The sequence below is a fragment of the Chiloscyllium plagiosum genome, unplaced genomic scaffold, assembly GCF_037043375.1.
Source record: "Chiloscyllium plagiosum isolate Xiang-an unplaced genomic scaffold, Cpla_swu_hap1 HiC_scaffold_10, whole genome shotgun sequence".
Taxonomy (NCBI): Eukaryota; Metazoa; Chordata; class Chondrichthyes; order Orectolobiformes; family Hemiscylliidae; genus Chiloscyllium; species Chiloscyllium plagiosum.
Genome location: NW_028270148.1, coordinates 87,995,112 through 88,017,297, shown reverse-complemented (window position 1 = coordinate 88,017,297; position 22,186 = coordinate 87,995,112). Strand labels below are relative to the sequence as shown.

Genomic DNA, 22,186 nt, shown 5'->3' with positions numbered 1-22,186 from the left:
ACTCAACAACCAAAGATGCATTCCAAGCAGATCTGGTGCTTTATCTAGTTTTGTTACAGTGAAGCTTTCAAGCACCTCCAATTTATCAATTTTTAGTCCATTCAATTACCTCAGCTGTCTCCAGGTTATGGGAGAACAGAAAATTGGTTGGTTTCTACATTAAACTATCTGAAAAGCGAAGGGGAAATGTTCCCATAGGGCATGTCTTGGATCAACTGGTAGAAACCTGGATTATGTTTTGTAGGGACTTAATCCCATCTTGGTTATGTCATTAAAATGGTTTGAGTTGTTTTCTAAGCAGTTTTATTTTAAAGAACTGTTTAGGTTGCTCATGGCCTACCTACCTGTCAGCAAAATTGTAGTTAAGGTCCATTTTATGTCATAGGACCATGATTGACATATTATAATTAACCTCTTCTCTGAAGCATGTAGGTACTCATAAGAACTATCTAAGGACGGTACCCAATATAATCACAGAGGCACGTGATGAGTCACTGTCTGTAAATGGAGCTACAGAGCAAAGGGACAGGGTATTGCAGATCTCACCTTACCAGAAGGCAGGGTCACTTGCTCGCTCTGTTCCAGAGATCTCCGATGCGGTCTTTGAAGACTCATGCTAGCATGGAAGGCTGCTGTGTACACACAAGGAGATACCTGCATAGCTTGCCAACTGAAATAGCTCCACAAAGACTAGTATCTCTCACCAAGTCAACCTTTATTTATGCAACCACAACATTGACCCAGCTAGCATAAGTGTTTAAAACTTTATTTATATTCTGCCACCAGGAAGAAAGAAAACACCCGAGTGGCCGGTGAGAAGCAGTGCCCTTCTCAAAAGGCAACGCCGCGTAATAAAACAGTGAAGGGGAGGGGAGGGATTGAATCAAAATAGAGTTGGAGGGGGAAATAATACACTCCACTCCCTGCAGTGCCCACCTCTCCAATACTCCTGTTCATTTTTTAAAATTTTGTTTTTCTTGCTCTCAGAGTAAACAGAACCTCTGACACTCCTGTTTTTTTTTCTCTTTACCCCCACAATATCGCCTAACTGTGGTAGTGCTTATTTTTCCCCAGCACCCATGTCATGTGTGTGCAGGTGTAAGACACAGTGAAAGACACAAGGTTTACAAATCTTTAATCAATTTTCACCACCAGGAAGAAAAGAAACACTCAAGTGACCTGTGACAAGCAGTGCCCTTCACATCAAAGGGCAATGCTATGTGATCAAACAGTGAAGGGAAGGGCAGGGATTAAATCAAAATAGAGTTGCACTCTGCTCCCAGGGATTAAATCAAAATAGAGTTGCACTCTGCTCCTGTTGATTTTTTTTCTTCTTTTTTTTTGCAGTAGTGCTTTTTTTCTCCCCAGCACCCATGGTGTGTGTGCACAGGTGTGAGACACAGTGAAAGACACAAGGTGCCTGAATCTTTATTCAATTTCCACCACCAGGAAGAAAAGAAACACCCCAGTGGCCAGTGACAAGCAGTGCCCTTCACATCAAAGGGCAATGCTGTGTGATTAAACAGTGAAGGGGAGGCAGGGATTAAATCAAAATAGAGTTGGAGGGGGAAATAATACACTCCACTCCCTGCGGTGCCCATCTCTTCAATACTCCTGTTGATTTTTTTTCTTTTTTTTAGTGCTTATTCTTTCCCCAGCACCCATGTTGTGTGTGTGCGCAGGTGTGAGACACAGTGAAAGACACAAGGTGCACAAATCTTTACTCCTGTTGATTTTTTTTTTAGTTCAAATACCACCACAGCAACTGGTGAAATTTAGTTTCAATTCCTAAATCTGGAATTAAAAGCTAATCTGAGTAACAGTGAAAATGTCTGTGTCTATCGCTTGTCATAAAGACCCGTCTGGTTCGTGAAGTAACTCCACAGAGGCTGGTATCCCATCACCAAATCGCCCTTTATTTACACTTGGAAAATCCTTGACACTGATCCAGCTCCCTGAGAGCCAGCTCTCAATGTCAGTATGTCTGACATTCCTTTTTATTTTTTTTCAGTGAAAGACACAAGGTGCACGAATCTTCATTCAAATTTCCACCACCAGCAAGAAGGAAACACTCGAGTGGCCAGTGACAAGCAGTACCCTTCACATCAAAGGGCAATGCTGCATGATTAAACAGTGAAGGGGTGGGCAGGGATTAAATTAAAACAGAGTTGAAAGGGGAAATAATACACTCCACTCCCTGCGGTTCCCATCTCTCCAATACTCCTGTTGATTTTTTTTTCTTTTGTTTAGTGCTTATTTTTTCCCCAGCACCCATGTGTGTGTGCAGGTGTGAAATGCAGTGAAAGACACAAGGTGCACAAATCTTTATTCAATTTCCACCACCAGGAAGAAAGGAATTTTACTCCTGTTGATTTTTTTCTTTTTTTTTCTTGTGATCAAACAGTGAAGGGGATCTGTTTATCTTTTTTTTATATTTAACCCCCACACTACCGCCTAACTGCGGTAGTGCTTATTTTTTTCCCCAGCACCCATGTTGTGTGTGCAGGTGTGAGACACAGTGAGAGACACAAAGTGTACGAATCTTTATTCAATTTTCACCACCAGGAAGAAAGGAATTTTACTCCTGTTGATCTGTCAGTCAGGGTTACCTGATTGGACCAAGTTAACAGCCTCAATCAGGGAAATCATTTTCCATGAGATCTACCTGGTTGACCTCATTCCAATCACTACATCCCTACCTCTTTAAGTCCTGGGACATAGGCACGTTCTTTTTCCTGCAGCTTCTCTTTGTACCAGTCCCAGTTCCACTAACTCTGCCACTTATACTGGCAGTGTGTACTGGGATGAGACTGGCCTTTGCACCAGGAGCATCTTGAAAGAAATTCTTCAGGTAATAACAGTGTCAAGTCTGTGACATCTTATATGTCCATCTTATACTTAGAGGTTTCTTTAATGCTAGACGGATGGGGAGAACCCATTAGAACTGCCAACCTTGCCAGATGTTCTAAGGGGCTGAGCATGTTTTGCTTCTGCCGCCTTTGCAAGGTTGCAGCTTTCATCTGCTCCATGTGCTTGTCCTGGACTGCCTCTCTTACCCAAATTTTGTATGTCATGGGACCTGACCTCGCGTCGACCATGCCTCTTATCAATGCAGAGGAGTCTTGTGTCAGCATTGGCATTCCCAACGCTGTTTCATCATGACACCCCACCTTACTCCTAAGGTCCAGGAAGATCAGGTTTAAACTGGTGCAGAATCTTTTCCCCATTAGCCACTCTGCAGGAGCTGTCTCTGTAGTTGCATGAAAGGTGATCCTATTATCAAACCAAAACTGGAATGTTTTGGTTTCGAGTGAACTCAATTCAAGTCCAACCACTTTGAATGGGTGTCCACAGTGACTAAAAACATAAAGCTCTTGAAAGGATTGGCATAGCCGATGTGCAGCTGAGTCCAGGGTTCAATGTAGGGGAAATGCTGATGGTAATTTTTGTCTTTGTTGATACTGCCCCACAACACGGCTATTGTCGGTGTCCAGTCCTGGCCTCCAGACATAACATCGTGACAATATTTTCATTCTGGAACATATCTATTGGTTCCCTTCTATCTTCTCTGATTGAGGTATCCTCAAAATACATTTTTCACTGTACTCCTATATTTTTGTGCTTTAGCACGCGTGACAATAAAATCAAACCAAAAATCAAATCATTCCTTATTTCTTCAGAATCCAAGGATTTTTGCAAAATTACAACCACTATCTCTGTAGCTACCTCTTTTAGTATCCTAGGATACAAGCTCAGCAGCTTTCCATCTTTCAACTTGTAATCTGGGATAGGATTTGCAGGAGCAAAATGAAAACAAAATAGTGCACACATTATTACTGTGGTGTATTCAAACAACTCAACCAATTGACTGATAAACACTTGAAAAGAGAAAGGGCAATTTCACGTTTTTTATGTGGATCTTTTGTTCAAACCTTGTTTTCTGTTTATGCATCACGTTTTCAGATATTTGTTTCTTGTTATGTCCAGGAGGAATGACTATACCAACAGTGCAAATGCACTAAATAAACAAGCACACTTGAAATGATAGTTCTGGTGAATGAGTTTGGATCAATAACAATGTCTATTGATTACAATTCATCCCCTACACAGGGAAACAATGACTACTCCAAACTAGTTCTGGAACAGTAAAAAAAAAGTCAATTATCGTTCTTATAACTTCTCGATATTTGCAGAAGTTTCCCAAAGGAAATTAATTTAAACCCAATAATTTGTTCAAATCTAGAATATAGTATTTATATTAGATAAATAAATTTACATGAGTTAGTAAAGCAAGACTGATCAAAAAACACATGATGGTTGCAATTTCTTTTAATTTATAAGACTTCATTGTAACATTTTGATTTATCTTTAGTGAAAAGGCAAACTAAAATTTACCTGATAGCAATCAACTTGTATTCAATTAATATTCATTATGTTGAAAGAGAAATAGGTGTCACAAAGGTCAAAAAGACAACTTGCACTGAATAGACTCTTGTTTTGTACTTAATGACATTAACTGATTTCTCAGCATACATGTTTTCACACAATAATGTAATCTAACAATCAGATGTTTCTGCACTACTTGTCGTGATTAATGGCTGAACTAAGCATCCATCTGCTTCACTGAATCCATCGATGTCAAAGGATGTATTTTTATTGCATTGAACAGCTCAGGGATAAATTGATTTTCTTTGTATAATGGTTACAAATTCATTTGTTTATAAACTCTCTAAGTGTTAGCACTTTTGAGATGCTAAGAGCGTAAGACTTTAAGATGTTGGAGCAGATGTTGGCCATTCAGCCCATTGAGTCTGCTCTGCCATCCAATGAGATCATAATTAATGTGGTAATCCTCAATGCCACTCTCCTGCCTTCTCCATGGAATCATTGAATCCCTTTCTGATTAAAAATCAATCAATCTCAGCCTTAACTATACTGAACAACCCAACTTCCATATTTAAAAAATCACACAACACCAAGTTATAGTCCAACAGATTTATTTAGAAGCACTAGCTTTCGAAGCGCTGCTCCTTCATCAGGCAGTTGTGGAGTATAAGCTTATACTCCATAAATAATATCACCTGATGAAGAACGGCGCTCCGAAAGCTAGTGTGCTTCCAATTAAACCTGTTGGACTATAACCTGGTGTTGTGTGATTTTTAACTGCCTAGATCATGCTTGTCTTCACCACTTATCTTCCACCACCCCCCTATTTTTGTGTCATCTGCAAACTTAGCTACAGTACATTTACTTTCCTCATCTAAGTCATTAATATATATTGTAAATAATTGTCAACAGTGACTGTTGGTTACAGGTTGCCATCCTGAACATATATCCCTATCCTAACATTCTGTCTTCTAATAGTTAGCCAATTCTCCATTCATGCTAATGTACTACCTCCAACACCATGGGATATTTTCTTATTAAATAGCCTAACCTGTGGTAACTTAGCAAACACCTTCTGGAAATCCAAATATATCACATTTACTACTTCTTTATCAATCCTACTTGTTACCTCCTCAAATAATTTTAAGTGATTTGTTAGCCTGATTTCCCCTTCATGAGGTCTTGCTGACGACTTGATCATTTACTTACTTCTAAATGCTATTGTAACATTTTCCCAGCAACAGATGTTAAGAGGCCTGTGGTTACACTTCTGTATCCCTCACCTTTTGGTCAACTTTTGCTGTTTTTTTAACCTTCCCAAACCTCTGGCTTACCACTAATGTTTGCCACATTGTGTTAAATTTTAATCATTTGAATGCTACTCATAACATAACTTTGTTAACTAGTTAATAACATCCCTTGTTAACTAGTGTTGGCTTATCTCCTTCCTATAATCCTTCTTTCCCACTGGGATATTTCCTTTTTGTGAGCCATGAACTATTCTTAAATATCTGCCATCGTTCCTCAATCATCTTTGCTGTTAAACTCCTTTCCCAGACCACTCCAGCTAGCTCTCCCCTCAATTCTTCGTAACATGTACAGTAGTGAAATTTGTTTTTTTATGAAGAAACTGGTTCGCAGTAATGATCAAGGAATCAGATTTGGTTGTGGTTCAGTTGGCAGTACATCTGCATCTGACATGCAAGGTTCCAATTTCAAGCTACATGATAGGATCTGACTGATGAACCAAAGCTGATGCTGTACAGCCATACTGAGGAAATATGATGTTTTTCTTTAAAAACATTGATTCATGGGATATGGGCATCAATGGCTCGGCCGACATTTATTGCCTATCCCTCATTGTCAGGAGAAGGTGATAATGAGTTGTCTTAGTGTTATAGAGTCATACAGCATTAAAACAGATCCTTTGATTTAACTAGTCCATGCTGACCATGTTCCCAAACTAAACTCGTCCAGTTGCTGCATTTGGCCCATATTCCCTCTAAACATTTCCTATTCATGTACTTTTCAAAATGTTTTTTAAATGTTTTAACTGTACCTGCATCCACCACTTCATCTGGCAGTTCACTCCAGCAACATCCTGAATTTTTTTTTCTCAGCCCTCTCCAATTTAATAATATTCTTTCTATAGCAAGGTAACCAGAACTGCACACAGTACTCCAGAAGAAGCCTGGACAATCTCAAAATGATGTCCCAACTAAAATACTCAAAAGTTTTCTTGAACTGCAGCAGTCCTATAGATTAGGAATACCCACAGTGCTGTTAAGATGCGTGTTCCAGGATGTTGGCACAGTAAAAATGAAGAAATGGTGGTGTCATTCCAAGTCAGACAATGTGTGACTTGGACCTTTCAGTTGGTGTTCCCATGTATTTGCTGCCTTTGTCCTTCTGGTTGTGTATTTGGAAGGTGCTCCTTTGGGAGCTTTAGTGAGCTACTGCAGCACATTGTTGGGCCGAAGAGCCTGTTTCCACACTGTAATGTAATCTAATGTAATCTAATCTAATCTAATCTTGCATGTAGGATATTCTGCTACCACTGATCTGATGTGTTTGCGAACTTACATTTCAATGTGAGAATATGGAAGCTGCAAAGTTTTGTTATCCAGTTCTTGCTATTGAATGTGATTTATGAAATAGGAACTTCAGATTTCATATTTAAATTCCTTGTTCTCATGATACCTGTTTACTGATATGACAAGGAAGCAGTTAGTGCACACTGTGTGATGCTCACTACTGCTTGAGACTATAATTTTTAATCTTCACTCATGGACAATGTTACCTGTCATTGAAATGAAAATTGAAACCAGGTGAATGGCATTAATGATCAGTGGACGGATGATTACTACAATTTTCTCTGGTAGGGTCTCAAAACCCAAAGAAATAGTAGCTTACTTCTGCCTACTTTGCACACAGTTACAGCTATTTTTGTGAAGTGGTTGTATAGTGACTTTTGATCCATCAACAAAGTTCCAACTTCCTTTCAGTGTGTCTGATTTGCACGCTCTACCTTGTATTCTCAACCTTTCCTCCCTCCCATATTTCATATTCCTTTTCTGTCATTGACCCCTTTAATTCCAATGACATTTCAGCCTTCTCCTTTTTCAAATGAAGCTCTTTACATAACTATTACTCTCTACTTTATCTCCACAACTCATGACTTTGGTCCTGTACCCTTGTATAGACTAGAGTTACCATGACCAGTTTGAACATTTCTTCCAGAGCTCCCAATACCCCGCACTTTCATCATGAGGTCTCACCCACTTCAATTGCCCCCATCCCGATTAGCTTTCCCTCAGGGACCCAGCACAATGAAGCCCATGCCTAGATTTGAAAGTTGCCCACTTTCTTCATGATGCCATGACCTTCCGCCAGTAGGCTACCTGGCTGTTACTGACCAACTCTCAGGATTGACCATGGCCACTCCCTAGACTGATTCAACAGGATAGCTCTCTCTGACCATGGCCAGTCTTCTGAGTGCTGTTTCAACAGCACTCCAATTGACTTAACCTGTAATGCTTGAACTGCTTGCACTTGACCTGCAAGAATGACCATGGCTGAAATCTTGGTTGGTGAAGACACAGTTCCCCAATCAAGTAGGAGCAAGTGCCTGACTGACTCTGGCCAACTTCTTGTAGACTTGTTGAATGAGCACTATGAGTGACTGTGATAGTACTCCCTGCTACTGTCACACTTGTTCCCACTAAGGGCTGTTCTCTTTGACTTTCACACATGGCTATTTGCTTCAAGCATATGCATTATGTTTGCCACATAAAGTATGCTACATACAGTAGGTCTGACGTTGATGTAATGGTGCTGCACTGTGGCATGTACATTCCCTGCCTGCCTAATAGTTTGATTGTTTGGTGCTGCCAACCGTCACAAGCTACCTACCTCTTCTTTTATGCAGAAAAGCATTGCAAGCATCACAGAAGCTTTTATCCTGCAACTGAGCACTAAAGACTGTGTGTGCTGAGAAAGCAATGGCAGCCTGTAGGTCATACCTGAAGTCAGTGAGTTTGCGTTAAGAGTGCAATGCAAAGTGGACAGAAGCTGGCAGTCTCCAGGTATATGCTAAAGTGTATGTGTGTGCAGAGAATGCAAGCTAAAGAGCCATAAGTTGCATGCATAAATGTCAGTACAATAGCATCCTATGTAGATGCATGTCTATCCCTGTGCGCAAAGTGACCTGGAAGAAGCATGCAATTTGTAGGTGTCCTCAACCACCACAGTGAAGTGTTCTTCAGTTGAAGTGGTGTTAGGTTAAATACCATTTTAGTGTGGAAACAGACCCTCCGAAGAGTAACCCACCCAGACCCATTTCCCTCTGACTAATGCATCTAACACTATGGGCAATTTAGTATGACCAATTCACCTGACCTGCATATCTTTGGATTGTGGGAGGAAACTGAGGCACCCGGAGGAAACCCACGCAGACACTGGGAGAATGAGCAAACTCCACACAGACAGTTGACCAAGGCTGGAATCAAACCTGGGACCCTGGAGCTGTGAGGCAACAGTGCTAACCACTGAGCCACCATGCTGCCGTATCTGAGTTAGTCTGAGAACAGGTATGATGTGACAAGGCTTGTGGTTTGCCTGTGCTGCCTTGTGTGGATGAGAAGTTGATGTGGATGGCGGCCATGGAAAATGCAAGAATGTTGCTCTGAAGATGCAGTTTTACAATGGCCAGGACAAGCATTCATCAAACTGCAGCTGCCAGTTATCCATTCTGATTCACTTGTCAGGAATTTTTGCTGGTTAGCTTCTCAGTGGAGCAGGGGAAGGTTGGAACTAGCGTATAAATTGATGAGTTGTGATTTTAATGAGATGCAAATACATGGAAAGAAGATAGTTGCTGCTAGGTTACCACACAAGATCTGAGGGGACAATCAAAAATTTTCTCTTTATGTCAAGAATCTGATTTTTCCACTTGGAAGAGATAATCCTCAACATCTGTCTCAATAATCAGGCTGCAATCTCTCCTGAAGCATGTGGACAATCCTCAATAAATGCATGGCTGATGTTGTTACTTAGTGTACCAATGGTACCTCAAAACCTTGTCTGACTGCGACCGTGGAATCCCTGATCAAACCATGGACATGCAATAAAACCTTGCCCTTGGCTCAAGCTTAAGGCAACATCCTGAGGTTACAATTGTTCTCGAGCAACGCATTGGTTGGTTAGCGAAATTGTCATTAAAACTATGATGACAGCATCATACGCACAAAGGATAAAGACCTTAGACCTTGCAAATTATGGTTTTTGTACACATAAAATCATAGAATCCTTACAGTGTGGAAACAGGCCATTTGGCTCAGCAAGTCCACACCGACTTCTGAACAGCATCCCAGCCAGAACCCCCCTCCACACACTATCCCTGTAACCTGGCATTTCCCCATGACTAAGCCACTTAGCCTGCACATTGGATACTATGGCAATTTAGCATGGCAATCCAACTAACCGGCACATCATTGGACTGTAGGAGGAAAACGGATCTTCTTAGAAATTTGAAAATCTCAGTAAAATTGAAGTAAATTGCTTAGTAAACAGGCTTGATTACCTTCCCATAAAATAAAACAAAGAACTGCGGATGCTGAAAATCTGAAATAAAAATGGAAATTGCTGGAGATACTCAGCAGGTATGGTAGCATCAAGGAGAGAAAGCAGAGTGAGCATTTCGTGCCCAGTGACCCTTTTACTGAACAGACTTTGAGGTGTCATTTGTACAGTAGGTAGCCACATCAGCCATATATTTTATTGTGGATTGTCTACATGATTCAGGAGAGATTGAAGTCTTATTGAGACTTTCTTCACTGCATTCGAGTCTGAGGTTCTTTCACCATTCCAGCTGCCCTTTGGAATATCTAGTTCTGATGTAAAGAGGAAAGTTCTGTATCCTCCTGCTTCCAAATAACCCCAGATGTTTGGGAAAATACAACTCACAATGTCTTTATGTGTTTGCAAAAGAGCCAACTATCATCTTTGACAATTTCAATCATCCTTGTTTCCTTCCTTTCAGTAACTCAAGCAATTTTTAAAAAAAACATAACTTGCAAATTGGGAACTTATCCTTGCTTAAATTTTATAACTAGTACTTTCAATACAAAATTCACTAGTTGGATCTTACTGAATAATTCGCAACCATGAAATGTTTAGAGCCATAAGAAGTAAAGATATATGTAACTCCATACCAAATCCTCATTGCATATGAACTTGAGCTCAGAGAATAGAAAGTGAATGGCAGGTTTGTTTTGGGTACTTTTCACTGTGATCAGTGATTATATGGCAGTTTTATTTGTCTTTCATAGAGACTTTTTTTTCAAAAATGTAAATAATATTATCATCTACAAAATGAAAAGCATTGAGGCACTTGCATTACACTTTGAACAACAACAGAGGGTGGCATGGTGGCTCAGTGGTTAGAACTGCTGCTTCACAGTACTAGGGAACCATGTTTGATTTCAACCTCGAGCAACTGTCTGTGTGGAGTTCCCGCCGATTTCCCCATGTCTGCGTGGGTTGCTGTGGTTTCCTCCCATAGTCCAAAAACATGCAAGTGAGGTGGATTGGTCATGCTAAGTTACCCATAGTTTTCAGCAATGTGTAGGTTAGGTGCATTAGCCATGGGAAATGCAGGGTAACAGGGAGAGAGTAGGGGGATGGGTTGGGTGGAATTTTCTTCGGCAGATTGGTGTGGATTTGTTGGGCCAAATTACCTGTTTCCACACTATAGGGATTCTATAAGAAAACAAATTTTGAATCTGTATTAAAATTTCCAAAATTCTGCTCACTTGTGAAGCTAAATAAAAATCAGAATCTTACAGCTTAACAGAAAAGAAATGGTTAAACAGGATTCCTGGAAACGACTTGAGCAATGAACTGGAGAAAAGTCTCACTGTATCTCTGATGACAACTGTCAATTACCATTAGACTAATTTGGATTAGAATGAAATGCTTTTGTCTTTTTTAGCTACAAAGAGAGACTGGAAAGAATTTTATTGCCCTGAGAGCAGAGAAAGCTGAAGGGAATCTGATTAAGGTGTACTAAGTTGTGATTTGCATAGACAGGTTGGATATGGAGAAACATTTCCCCTTGGTGGAGAAGTCAATAATGAGGGGCCACAGTTTTAATGTCAGGAGCACAAGGTTTAGAGGGGATTAAAGGGCTTTGGGTCTGAAGCTCACTGTCTGAAGGGATGGTAGTGGTGGGAATCCACGACATTGAAGAACTGTTTAGATGCCTGCGCCCACACCTCCCGCCTCACCTCCACTAAAGGCCCCAAAGGATTCTTCCACATCCGGCAGAGATTTTCCTGCAGCTCATCACATGTCATCTACTGTGTCCATTGCTCCCGATGTGGTCTCCTCTACATTGGGGAGACAGGATGCCAACTTGCTGAATGTTTCAGAGAACATCTCTGGGACACACACACACACTAAACAACTCACTGCCCTGTGGCTAAACACTTCAATTCCCCCTTCCTTTCGGCCAAGGACATGCAAGTCCTGGACCTCCTCCACCGCCAGATTCTAGCCACCCAATGCCTGGAGGAAGAATGCCTCATCTTCCACCTTGGGACCCTTCAACCACACAGGATTAATGTTGATTTCTCCAGTTTCCTCAACTCCCCTCCCCTGACCTTATCCCGAATCCAACCCTCCAACTCGGCGCCAGCCTCTTATCTATCCAACCTGTCTTTCCCACATATCTGTTCCACCCTCCACTCTGACCAATCACCATCACCCCATACCTCCATCAAGAGCTTATGCTCAAAATGTTGACTCTCGTGCTCCTAGGATGCTGCCTGACCAGCTTTTTTCAGCAGTACACTTTTTGATTCTGATCTCTAGGATCTGCAGTCCTCACTTTCTCCAACCTGACATACTCAAATTCTAAAATTCCCACTCAAATTACCACAATACTCAAATTCTAAAATTCTATCAAATATTAGAGAAATGCCATAGTGTAGGAAGGTGACCATGGAGAGAGGTGTCATGTTTCACTATGGTAATGCACTGGAATTGCTATTTCATTATAAAAGTTAAAGATTCTCAAAAATATGCAATGGTTTCACAGTTTACCTGTCTTCTTAATCCAAGTTGACAGAAAACACAGAACAGGTTTCTGTTCTGACCACAAAAATTTCCAGTTATTACAAGCACCAAGTTAACAGTTATGAACCATTGGCATACATCAACAAATGAAAACTATAATCATTTTTTAACTCTCCTTCACTGATAATAAGGCACGAAGAATGGGTGTGGATAGAGGGAAAGACTGCAAAGACATTTCACTGGTACCTGAGCTATTCATATACTGGTCAGAATACTTCTTGGTGATTCTTTTCCAGATGCTTCCACTAGTTTGCAAGAGGTACAGGGTAGTTGGTTTACTTAAAGAAATCTCTGACATATCAGTTAAAAGTTACAACTTGCAGAAGCTGCTGAAGGAAAGATACGCTTTTTTCTATTCATTTATTACCCAGCTCTAGTTACCCTTTGGCTACTTTGTACCAACTGAAGTTCCATCTATAAACAGCCCCTCAACTTTATATCATCTGCAACCACACTTCAATCACTACACAAACAAATAGCTGTGTAAATGGTGCTTACAATGAGTGTATGGTTACTTGTTTTTAAAACATGCAGCATTTTCAAAACAGCTATCTTTTGTTTTGAAAAGTTCTTTTTTCGTTTTGGTCCACAATTAAAAATATAGGAAATTAAAAATAAAAAGATTTAGTGTATACAGAGGGGAACACAGAAATTCACAGTTAGAACGTATGTTTTTTGGAAGGCATTTCACTGTGAAATCTCATGTGTTCTGTCACCATATCTTACCAAAACTGCATAATTAATGACCCATATCGACTCTATGGCATGTCTCACTTTCAATTTCCACCTCATCTGACTGTGAGCTATACCTGGAACAATTTGCCACTCAGCAGATATGCTGATACTCAGTAGCAGGAAATCAGTGTCCTGCTTTTTGGGCAAGGTTTTGGAGGCCCTGCTGGTTGGAGTAATGCCAACACCATAGCCCTAAACTCTCAACCTTGTCTGGTCACTCTTGAAGTAAATATGTAAGGCCTTGGCAAGATAAACCCGAGAATATTTATGCAGTTTTGGTCTCCTTACTCTCGAAAGATATTGGTTGCTCTGCGGAGGGTCGGTTTGGACTTGTTGGGCCGAAGGGCCTGTTTCCACACTGTAAATAATCTAATGTAATTTGCCATTGAGGTAAGACAGTTGTGAGTTACAATTAAATATGTTGCCTCCTCTCTGCTATCCTTGCTATCAACTCTCACTACCTGGTACTGTGCAGTGATATTCTGCCACTTCATTCTTTCTCGAAGAGCAGCTTCATGCTATTTCTGCCTTGCTCTTGTTTGTCAGCGGATTCCCCACTTTCTTGTCTGTAATTGTGAAAGAGCTATCGCTGGCTGTCACAGGAATGCCGTAAATGTGACAGAAACAACTTTTAAGGAAACTCAAGCTGACAAATCTGGAAATTTCAGATCAACCCACACACATTTCAAACAGAGACAGAATAAGATACCTAGACATAGAAAACCCTCTGACATTTTAAGGTTCAATTCCTGCCAGCAAATAGCTGAGGCTTTAATGTAGCAAGTAGAAATGTGCATCCACAATTCCTGAGTATTTGAACACCTGCTTGAGCATATGAAAATGCATCAGTAAATCAAAACGCATTGTCTTTTGATACATTTGAAAAAGAACATAGAATTCTCCTCAACATCTAGTTTCTAAAAGTTCTGTTATTTGTAGAAGCCTTTTAAAGGTTTGTGCCACAGAGTTTCAAACCATATTAATTCATTCACAGGATTTGTGCATTGCTGGCTAGGCTAGCATTTAATGCCCATCCTTAATTGCTATCGGAAAAGTAGTAGTGAATTGATTTCTTGATACTTACACATAGGATATTATTTGTTATCAGCCTACATATTTTGATGAGGTGAATAATTTTTATGATCAGTTTTTGTATTTACTTGACAGGAATTAAATCTTTTAAAAATATTGTGAATCGTTTGTATTATGTCCACATGCATAAATGCTAATTCATTCTACAAGCAGTAGACTGCAAAAATACAAGCCTGCAGGGTCCTTTGCAAGTTTACTTTATTTGATTTCTTTAATAATTGTAATTTTCCTCAATTCTTCGACACTCTTTTTGTGGCTTTTAAATTGTAATCAGTTGAGCTCGTTATTTATTGAAATTATATATTCTTGTATTTATTGCACTGTTAATATTGTACATTTACCAGTAGACTTAAGTTATTACTGTTTAAGGAAAGAATAGAAATTCTCAATAGAAATTCTGCTGAGTGCAAATATGAATTAAATTATTTGAAAGGATGTGCATAGGTTATGAAGAGAAGTTGTTGAGATAACCAGTTTGCCATTTTAAGGGATATCTATCTTGTTATATCACCTGAGACATCATAATTAAATTTTTGGTTAATTTTAGTTTATAAATTACCTAGAGTACTGATGGGATTATAAACTATATGTTGTCCATTAGTATTGATCTATTAGTATTAATTGATGTTTTGGATCAGTGTTTGTTAGGTTCAATTTGAGCCATGGATTCCCGGTGGAGGTTGATACAAATGCCAGGATCTTGCAGCTTAAGGAGGCTGTTGCTAAGAGACAAGGAGTTCCATTTGACCAGTTGTGCGTTATCTTTGCTGGAAAGGAGCTGAGGAATGACTTGACACTGCAGGTAAATCCCACTTGAATTTTTCTTTTGTTGCTGGGAGGCTGCCAAGCCTGTGGTTCATAGCTCTAATAATGCCTATCTGACATTCAGATCTCAGATGTCATAGAATAAACAGTAACTAGGGATTTCTTGAACTTTATTCAATGCAGCTTCATTAATTCTGACCTTCTTAATTATGCAGCAAAAGTGTAAGTAAGGGCAAGAGACAAGTCTGCACTAATTGAGCAAATGTTTGCTGTCTGGGTGAGCTAGTTGTCCATCACTGTTTCTTTTCTTCAGTTTTTTTCAACATTCCTGTTTTATATAATTGGATCAATTTTTGAACAAGAAAATGTGAATGCGATGTGATATCATTGACATAATGGCAGAAGTGTGTGGCCCGAGTGTGGCCCCAGAAGCAAGATAAGTGGCAAATTAAATATGTAGAACATGTATGTTTGAACTTTTTTTGTCTTTTTTCACTGAATTTTGTGTATTTGTGATTTGCTTTTACTGTAAGGGAACCTCTTGTGCTTTTGCTTTAAGTGAATGAACATTAATCCATAAATGATTATATGGGTAACTAAAATGTAGTCACTTGTTAAATACCGAATGGTTACCCGAAAATGCAACTTTTTTAAAAAAAAAAGGGTTTTGTGATTTACACATGAAAGAAGTGAAACTATCACTGTATTCTAACAGAAGTTTTAGGAATTAGTAGGCAGTTAAATTATGGAGTCAGGACTTAACCTTGGGGATCAGGTACGGTGGGAAGGTCACTGTTTCTCCGTTAGAAAAAGCTGTCAAGGGCTCAGAAGAGACCTGCAAGCATTAGTACTTCAGTACAGCTAAGAGTGGAGATTGAAAAGCTCACAAGCATAGAGTCATAGAGATGTACAGCACGGAAACAGACCCTTCGGTCCAACCCGTCCACGCCAACCAGATATCCCAACCCAAGCTAATCCCACCTGCCAGCACCTGGACCATATCCCTCCAAACCCTTCCAATTCATGTACCCTTCCAGATGCCTTTTAAATGTTGCAATTGTACTAGCCTCCACTACTTCCTCTGGCAGCTCATTCCATATACATACCACCCTCTGAGTGAAAACGTTGCCCCTTAGGTCTCTTTTATATCTTTCCCCTCTTATCCTAAACCTATCCTCTAGTTCTGGACTCCCCTACCCCAGGGAAAAGACTTTGTATATTTATCCTTTCTATGCCCCTCATGATTTTATAAACCTCTATAAGGCAACCCATCAGCCTCCGATGCTCCAGGGAAAATAGCCATAGCCTATTCAACCTCTCTCTATCGCTTAAATCCTCCAACCCTGGTAACATCCTTGTAAATCTTTTCTGAACCCTTTCAAATTTCAAAACATCTTTCCAATCGGAAGGAGACTAGAATTGCACACAATATTCCAACAGTGGCCTAACCGATGTCCTGTACAGCCTCAACATGATCTCCCAATTCCTGTACTCAATACTCTGACCAATAAAGGAAAGCATACCAAACGCCTTCTTCACTATCCTAGCCACCTGCAACTCCACTTACAAGGAGCTATGAACCTACGCTCTTTGTTCAGCAACACTCTCTAGGGCATTACCATTAAGTGTATAAGCCCTGTTAAGAAATGCTTTTTCAAAATGCAGCACCTCACATTTAAGAAATTAAACTCCATCTGCCACTTCTCATCCCATTGGCCCATCTGGTCAAGATCCTGTTGTAATCTGAGGTAGTCCTCTTCGCTGTCCACTACACTTCCAATTTTGGTGTCATCTGCAAACGTACTAACTATACCTCTTGTGATCACATCCAAATCATTTATATAAATGACTAAAAGTAGTGGACCCAGCACTGATCCTAGTGGCATTGCACTGGTCACAGGCCTCCAGTCTGAAAAACAACCTTCCACCACCACCACCTGTCTTCCACCTTTGAGCCAGTTCTATATCCAAATGGCGAGTTCTCTCTGTATTCCATGAGATCCAACCTTGCTCACCAGTCTCCCATGGGGAACCTTGTCAAATGCCTTACTGAAATCCATATGGATCACATCTACCTCTCTGCCCTCATCAATCCTCTTTGTTACTTCTTCAAAAAACTCAATCACGTTTGTGAGACATGATTTTTCACGCATAAAGCCATGTTGACTATCCCTAATCAGTCCTTGCCTTTCCAAATGCATGTACATCCTGTCCCTCAGGATTCCCTCCAATGTGTCCACCACCAAGGTCAGGCTCACTGGTCTAATAGTTCCCTGGCTTATCCTTACCACCTTTCTTAAAGAGTGGTACCACGTTTGCCGACCTCCAGTCTTCTGGCACCTCACCTGTGACTATCAATGATACAAATATCTCAGTAAAAGGCTGAGCAATCACTTCCCCAGCTTCCCAGAGTTCTAGGGTACACTGATCAGGTCCTGGGGATTTATCCACTTTTATGTGTTTCAAGACATTCAGCACTTCCTCCTCTGTAATATGGATATTTTTAAAGATGTCACCATCTAATTCCCTACATTTTATATCTTCCATGTCCTTTTCCACAGTAAACACTGATGCAAAATACTCGTTTAGTATCTCCCCCATAAAGGCCGCCTTGCTGATGTTTGAGGGGCCCTATTCTCTCCCTAGTTACCCTTCTTTCCTTAATGTATTTGTAAAAACCCTTTGGATTCTCCTTAACTCTATTTGCCAAAGCTATGTCATGTCCCCTTTTTACCCTCCTCATTTCCCTCTTAAGTATACTCCTACTGCCTTTATACCCTTCTAAGGATTCACTCGATCTATCCTGTCTACACCTTTGCTTAATGTAGCTCAGCAAAACTGAAGCCTGGGGAAAACCTCAGGGATCAGACTCGCTGAGTGAAGTTAGCTGTTTGTGAAGTGAAAAGAAACTCCACAGAGGCCAGTATACTGTCACCCTGTCACACTTTAGTTACACATAGAAAGTCCTTGAAACTGATCCAGTTCCTTCAGAGCCAGTTCTCAGTGTGTCAGAATGTCTCTCACTCCACTTTTTAATCTGTCAGCCAGGGCTCCCTGATTGGAACAGATGGGGTCCACCTGGCAGATCTCATTATAATTACGACATCCCTGTCCCTCTGAGTGTGAGGACATAGGATGGTCCTTTTTCCTGTTGCGCCATCTGGGGTGTGTTAGCACTGGATCAGGTTCCTCCGTCTCTACTCGGATACGGTACTCTGCAATGCACAGAAATTTGCCTCTTGTGCACGGAGCATCTTGGAAGAAATTCACTCTGTTCTTCAGGCAGCAAAGGCATCGTGCGGCGAGATCTGTCATGTTCATCTCAGATTCAGAGATCTGTTCAACACTTGACAGAGACAGAGACAGAGACCTCAAGGGTTCCGACTGTACTGCGAAGAGGGGATGATTTGCTCCCGTACTGTTTGCAAGTTTGCTGCATTCATACGGTCCACACGCTTATTCAGGATCTTCATTCCTACCTGAGCCTTATATGTCACTGGTGCTGACTTTGCAATGACCAAGGCTCTTACTCTTGCAGGACCATTTCTGTGATTCCAGCACCAAATCTTATCCCGTGTCGTAACTGTCTCTCTAACTTGGTGTGAGTCTGGCTTCCAGTGTGGGATTTCTGATGCTATTTCACCCTCCCCCAGCTCCGGTAAGGTCAGATTTAACCTGATTCAGAATCTTCTCCCCATTAGCAACTGTGCTGGGAGTATCCCTGTTATTGCATGAGGGTGGTCCTGTAATCAAATAGGAACTGGGACAGTTTGGTATCTAACGAAGCTATAGGCTGTTTCTTCAAATCTACCTTTAAAGTTTGGATTGCTCTTTCTGCCAAGCCACTTTCTGTCACTGGATGATGGATGGTATGAAGCTGTCCTTATATTCGAATACCATTCAATCTCAGGAAATATTCAAGTTCCCAGCTGGCAAACAATGGCCTGTTATCGGTGACCAACAGTTCTGGAAGTCAGTGTATTGCACAAGATGTACACAGCTTTCCTATTGTCATTCCCTTCTTTGGATAAACTCTATGCACGTCCAAGCATGTTGAGTGAGTCTCTACAATGACTCAGAACATTGAGCCCATGCAAGGACCTGTATAGTTGTCCAGGGTTTAGCCATTCCCACGAATATGGGGGAGCTGCCTGCGGTAATTTTTGTCCTTAAGACCAGAGGAGTGAAAGTAAGGCCATTCGGCCCATCGAGTCCACTCCACCATTCAATCATGGCTGATGGGCATTTCAACGCCACTTACCCGCACTCTCCCGATATCCTTTAATTCCTTGCGAGGTCAAGAATTTATCAATCTCTGCCTTGAAGACATTTAACGTCTCGGCTTCCACTGCGCTCCATGGCAGTGAATTCCACAGGCCACCACTCTCTGGCTGGAGAAATGTCTCCTCATTTCTGTTATAAATTGACCCTCTCTAATTCTGAGGTTGTGCCCTCGAGTTCTAGTATCCTCGCCTGATGGAAACAATTTCCCAGCATCCACCCTTTTTAAGCCATGCAAGTTTCTATTAGATCTCCCCTCAATCTTCTAAACTCTAATGAATCCAATCCCAGGATTCTCAGCCATTCATCGTCTGTTAGGCCTACCATTCTAGGGATCATCCGTATGAATATTTGCTGCACACATTCCACTGCCAATGTGTCCTTCCTGAAGTGTGGGGCCCAAAACTGGACACAGTATTTCTAAATGGGGCCTAACCAGAGCTTTACAAAGTCTCAATAGCACATCACTGCTTTTATATTCCAACTTCTTGAAATAAATGACAACATTACATTTGCTTCTTAACCATGGATTCAATCTGCAAGTCAACCTTTAGAGAATCCTGTACTAGCACTCCCAGATCCCTTTGTACTTTGGCTTTATGAATTTTCTCACCGTTTATAAAATAGTCTATGCCTGTGTTCTTTTTTCCAAAGTGCAAGACCTCGCATTTGCTCACATTGAATTTCATAGCCATTTCTTGGACCACTCTCGTAAACTGTCTAAATCTTTCTGTGGCCTCCCCACCTCCTCAGAACTACCTGCATGTCCACCTAACTTCGTATCATCGACGAACTTTGCCAGAATGCCCCCAGTCTCTTCATCCAGATCATTTATACATAAAGTGAATAGCTGAGGCCCCAACACTGAACCCTGCGAGACACCACTTGTCACCAGCTGCCATTCCGAAAAAGAACCTTTCATCCCAACTCCCTGCCTTCTGTCGGACAGCCAATGCTCAATATATGCCAGTACCTCATCTCGAACACCATGGGCCCTCACCTTACTCAGCAGCCTTCTGTGAGGCACCTTATCAGAGGCCTTTTGGATGTCTAAGCAGATAGCATCCACTGGGTTTCCCTGGTCTAACCTATTTGTTACCTCTTCAAAGAATTCTAATAGGTTTGTCAGGCAGGACCTGCCCTTACTAAATCCATGCTGACTTATTCTAATTCAACCCTGCACTTCCAAGAATTTAGAAATCTCATCCTTAACAATGGATTCTAGAATTTTATCTTCAACCAAGGTTAGGCTAATCGGCCTATAGTTTTCCATCTTTTGTCTTGATCCTTTCTTGAACAAGGGGGTTACAACAGCGATTTTCCAATCATCTGGGACTTTCCCTGACTCCAGTGATTTTTGAAATATTACAACCAACGCCTCCACTATTTCTTCAGCCACCTCCCTCAGAACTCTACGATGTAGCCCATCCGGCCCAGGAGGTTAATCAATTTTTAGACCTTTTAGCTTATCAAGTACTTTCTCCTTTGTAATGGCCACCATAGCCAACCCTTCCCCTTGACTCTCCTTAATTGTTGAGATATTACTCATGTCTTCCACTGTGAAGACTGACACAAAGTATTTATTAAGTTCTTCAGCTATTTTCTTATCTCCCATCACTAGCCTTGCGACATCAGTTTGGAGTGGCCCAATCTTGACTTTTGCCTCTCTTTTCTTTCTTATGTATTGAAAGAAACTTTTACTTTCATTTCTAATATTACTCACTAGCTTACCTTCATATTTGATACACTCCATGGGCGGCATGGTGGCACAGTGGTTAGCACTGCTGCCTCACAGCGCCAGAGACCCGGGTTCAATTCCCGCCTCAGGCGACTGTGTGGAGTTTGCACATTCTCCCCGTGTCAGCGTGGGTTTCCTCCGGGTGCTCCGGTTTCCTCCCACAGTCCAAAGATGTGCAGGTCAGGTGAATTGGCCATGCTAAATTGCCCGTCATGTTAGGTTAAAGGGGTAAATGTAGGGGTATTGGTGGGTTGCGCTTCGGCGGGTCGGTGTGGACTTGTTGGGCCGAAGGGCCTGTTTCCACACTGTAAGTAATCTAATCTTATCTAATCCTTCCTTATTTCTCTCTTTGTTATCCTGTGTTTGTTTTGTAGTCTTTCCAATCTTCTGATTTCCCATGCTCTTGGCCACTTTATAGGCACTCTCTTTGTCTGTGATACATTTCCTGAGTTCCTTCATCAGCCATGGTTGTCCAATTCATCGTTCGCCCCCCGCCGACACCCCCGACCCCCTCCCCAGGGTAATCTTTCTTTTCTTTGGGATGTACCTCTGTATTGTGTCCTCAATTACACCCAGAAACTCCTGCCATTGTTGCTGTACTGTCTCCCCCACTAGGCTCTGCTTCCAGTCAATTTCCATCGGTTCTCTCTCATGGTCCTGTAATTACCTTTATTTAACTGTAGCACCATTTACATCCGATTTTGCCTTCTCTCTTTCAAACTGCAGACTGAACTCTACCATATTATGATTGCTGCCACCTAAGTGTTCCCTGACTTTAAGATCTTTTATAAAGTCTGGCTCGTTACATAGTATTAAGTCCAGAATAGCCTGCTCCCTTGTAGGCTCCATCACAAACTGTTCCAAAAAGCTATCCTGTAAGCATTCCATGAATTCCCTTTCTTTGGATCCACTGGCAACATAATTCACCCAGACCATTTGCATATTGAAATCCCCCATGATCACCGTGACCTTACCTTTCTGATATGCCCTATCTACTTCCTGGTACATCTTGTGCCCCTGGTCCTGAGCACTGCTGGGAGGTTTGTACATAAC

General features: G+C 41.2%; 1 protein-coding gene across 2 annotated transcripts in view; it reads left to right on the top strand.

Annotated features, from left to right (window-relative positions):
- The window catches only part of prkn (parkin RBR E3 ubiquitin protein ligase), a 1,164,944-nt gene that overhangs the window by 166,437 nt on the left and 976,321 nt on the right, over positions 1–22,186 (top strand). For both annotated transcript variants that reach the window (XM_087991523.1, XM_043696306.2), the window contains exon 2: positions 14,988–15,151. In XM_087991523.1, the coding sequence (XP_087847649.1) occupies positions 14,988–15,151 (164 nt within the window). The remainder of the gene's footprint in view (positions 1–14,987; positions 15,152–22,186) is intronic.